The 3,920-nt window shown below is 48.7% G+C and overlaps 1 protein-coding gene across 1 annotated transcript in view; it reads left to right on the top strand.

The window, feature by feature from the left end:
• The window catches only part of Got1 (glutamic-oxaloacetic transaminase 1), a 22,967-nt gene that overhangs the window by 16,682 nt on the left and 2,365 nt on the right, over nt 1-3,920 (top strand). The window contains exons 6-8 of the mRNA XM_005352320.2: nt 843-993; nt 1,078-1,243; nt 2,342-2,484. Of these exons, the coding sequence (XP_005352377.1) occupies nt 843-993; nt 1,078-1,243; nt 2,342-2,484 (460 nt within the window). The remainder of the gene's footprint in view (nt 1-842; nt 994-1,077; nt 1,244-2,341; nt 2,485-3,920) is intronic.

The following is a 3,920-nucleotide window of genomic DNA, read 5'->3' as shown; positions in this document are numbered from 1 at the left end:
CCACCCCGGCAGACAGAGGGGGAACATGGCCACCGCCCCACCCCGGCAGACAGTGTGTCTGTGCAAGAAGTGAAGGACATTTGCATTGCTGCCTGGAGTTCTGGGGGATCAAGGGAGGGTAGGCGATATGTCTAGAGAGTAAATAGGGCTGAGCCTTCAGTTCACCCTGACGACACGGTGTGGAGTAGGTCAGAGGGAAGTTAGCTGAGACAGTGTCGGGAGCCATGTGACATCGGACATGTGTGGAGCGAGGCTCTCTGCAAGACAGCTGGGAGAGAAGTTGATGCTGCCAGTGCCCGAGAGGGCGTTCCTAGCAACCAGATGAAGTAGGAAGCGGTGGGGCAAGGGAGGTGCAAGCAGCTCCTCAGGAGACTAGGCTGGCAGGGATCAGGGGCTAAGATGTGCGGGATGAGCTGCAGGATTTGAGTAAAGGCCCACTCAGGCTTCTGGTTTGGACAGTTCGGGGGAGGGGAGAGGTTTGTCCAGTCGGTGCCAAAGCCGCAGGTTCAGCATGGGGGGACTCTGAAGAGGCGAGAGGCGAGAGCAGTTAGGATAGATGGCCTGCTTCGTCTTGGGCAGCTGGTACCTCAGTTATCCTGCCAGAATTCCTGCAGAAGGATCCACTGCCACAGGACAGTGTCCCCGAGCTTCACGGAGCACGCTGTGAAGAAGGGAGGTTGACAAGTGATCGTTTGCTGCTTGCTGTGCAGTGAAACAGATGCAGAGTGTCAGTGGCTAAGTGAGCGCACACAGGACAGTTGAGGGCAGAGCTTCTTCCCAGGCCCGTGTCTGAGGCTGCTTCCAGAGGACATCCTGCTCTGACTTGCTCTCCTTCCTCGCAGCGCCGTTTTCTGTTCCCCTTCTTTGACTCAGCCTACCAGGGCTTTGCATCTGGGGACCTAGAGAAAGATGCCTGGGCTGTCCGCTATTTTGTGTCTGAAGGCTTCGAGCTCTTCTGTGCCCAGTCCTTCTCCAAGAACTTCGGGCTCTACAGTGAGTGCCTTCCAGAGTCCCTGCCCTGCCTCCCTGCCCCCTCAATACTGCGTCTGCTGAGCCTGGGTCTTATCTTCTCCTTAGATGAGAGAGTGGGGAATCTGACCGTGGTTGGAAAAGAATCCGACGGCATCCAGCGGGTCCTTTCCCAGATGGAGAAGATTGTGCGAATCACTTGGTCCAATCCCCCTGCGCAGGGAGCACGGATCGTGGCCTTCACCCTCTCTGACCCTGAGCTCTTTAAGGAGTGGTAAGGGGCTCGGACCCTGACATGTGAGGGTGGGGTGCAGAGCTGCATTGTGAGCTGCATTTGCCTAGGTTTTATCCTTTTATCGTGGGAGAGGCAGAACACTTAACCTCTCTGAAATTCAGGTATTTCCATAAAGTGGGACTGGTACCCATGTTGTGTGTGGTAGCACAGATGTGTGGTAGCGCCTGAGATGTGCGGTAGCCCCGCGATGGATGTCGGTTCCTCGTTCCTTCGCTCTCCAGTCCCCTCTGTAAAGCTGAAACACAGGCGTTCCTATAAGAATAGATTGTCTGACTTCAAGGCAGTGTGACCATTCTGGGGCTCTCCCTCTTTTTGCCGTGAATTTACAGGATGATGAAGTTTAGCTCCTAGACTAGACATGGTAGAAGAGGCTAGTAATAATAACTAATAAAGGAGTGGTGTCATTGTAACATTACACTTTAACAATTGCGACTTCAATCTTATGAAATCTTCTAGAATTTTCCACTTAATGTTTTCTGACTGTGGTTAACCAAATATAGCTGAGACCACAGGAAGTGAAACTGTAGGGAAGGGTGAAGACCTGTATTTTATCTTATCTGAGAAGCCCGTGGCTTTCATGTAATGTCTGGTAGATCCATTAGGCCTAACGGAGTACATGGTCCTATTGGTATCAGCACCCTGGTGAAGCGTGACTGGGATTTTAATGCATTACAGCCGTAGTACCACAGAGCAGCACTGGACTCTATCAGGAAGTGCAGTTCTTACTGACCCTTTCTTGTGTCTGTGTCTCTGGCTGTTAGTCCATCTGTCTAGGAACACAGGCACCATAGTAGGTCATGATCTCATGTTAAGTGTTCAATTTAAATTGCAAAATGTTTTGCTTTCTGTTTGTTTGTTTTGGGTTCAGGGTCTTGCTATGTGGCTTTAGCTGACCTGGAACAGTAGATCAGACCAGGTTCGAACTCACAGAGATCCTCCTGCCTCTGCCTCCTGAGTGCTGGGATTAAAGGCATGCACTACCACCGCCCAACTAAATTACAGTTTTTAAACTTATATACTTCTGTGAACCGTCTTTATCTATGTGAACGGGTGTTGATACCAGTGTCCATGTCTCAGGACAAGTAATGTGAAGACAATGGCTGACCGCATTCTGACCATGAGATCCGAACTCAGGGCACGATTAGAGGCCCTCAAGACTCCCGGGACCTGGTCTCACATCACTGAACAGATTGGAATGTTCAGCTTTACCGGATTGAACCGTAAGTGGCCCCCAGCCTCTTGAGCACACATATGTGTGTGGACGCGGTAGTTCTTGGCCAGCTGTTGTCAGTGGGTCAGATGTTATTTTGGATCAGAACAAATTAGGTTTTCTTAGTCATACCTCCTGAGCTATTGTTGTGGTCTGCCCTCCTGACCCCTGGTTTGGTATTTTCCTTTTTATGGGTTAGAAAGTGGCTTAGAGCTAGCTGGGAAATAACAGGATTTGTAACTTGGATCTTTACTCTATAACCAGTTTCTCATAAGTCACCAGGTGCCTTTGGCTTTACTTTAATCATTTACCTTAATCATAAATACTACATTTGAGTCCTTAGATACCAAAATTCTTCCTTTTGTTTGTTTTTGCTTTTTCGAGACAGGGTTTCTCTGTGTAACAGCCTTGACTGTCCTGGAACTAGTTCTGTAGTCTAGACTGGCCTCAAACTCACAGAGATCCACCTGCCTCTTCTTCCTGAGTGCTGGGGTTGAAGGCATGTGCCACCACTGTCTGGCTTGGGACCAAAATTCTTAACAGGTCTTTGGCAGTCTCCAGGTACTACTCTCAAAAAGATGCTGGAAAGTTATCTCTCCTTGTCATAAATTTAAAAATTGGAGAGGTAGTTGGGATTAAAAGCTGATAGGAAATTTAGTGGGCATGATTTTGGTCAGCTGTCGGTATTGGTCCCTTATGCTAGAGGAACCATGTATTTAATAAGTAATTACTTTCTGAGCACCTGCTGGTACCTGCTGTTAGCCTGGTGCAGAGTGGCCGCTGACCTGTCCTCTTGGTAACTAGTGAGGGATGGATATGTTGGGTTCCATTGTAGGTGGGAAACTAGAAGCTTCAGCCAAGTGTAATGTCGGGCTGCCGGAATGCTAGTTTGAAATGGGCTGAGAAAAACAAAAAACCCAAAGGAGATAAAGGGAAAGACGTGATCAAGATGGTATTATAGACCCTCTTGAACGACTTTGTGTCGAAATGAGGCTGCCCCAGAAAGTAGCGAATGGCTCACTTAGGTGTAGGTGTCCTCGTGTGGGATAGAGAATTCGTTGGTTGAGAAGTTATTGTGTGCACACGTAAAAATAGTGATATGCAAATGAGCATTGGGTGCCATCTAAAAGCTTACAAGAGGGGATCCCTCTCTCCCCATAGCTTTAGTCTACTGCTAATCAGAGTAGGCAAAGTGGTAGGAAAAGACTGAACCTGGCTATTCTTAGCATTTGACACCACTTGCCATATTTTGAGCAACAGTTCTGGATTTTTCTTCCCCTTATTTTAAACCAATCAGAAGGTACCATGGCAAAGGCATTTCTTCAGTGTACAAAAAAGATTATTGCATCCAGGGAGGCTGAGGTTTGAATGGGGATCTGATGGTCCTTGTGTAGAAATAGGAGTGGCGGGCTGCGTCCCGGCACACGGCCGCCCACATGGCTAGCT

The sequence above is a fragment of the Microtus ochrogaster genome, chromosome 8 (genome assembly GCF_000317375.1).
Source record: "Microtus ochrogaster isolate Prairie Vole_2 chromosome 8, MicOch1.0, whole genome shotgun sequence".
NCBI lineage: Eukaryota > Metazoa > Chordata > Mammalia > Rodentia > Cricetidae > Microtus > Microtus ochrogaster.
This window is presented reverse-complemented; position numbering and strand designations above follow the sequence as displayed.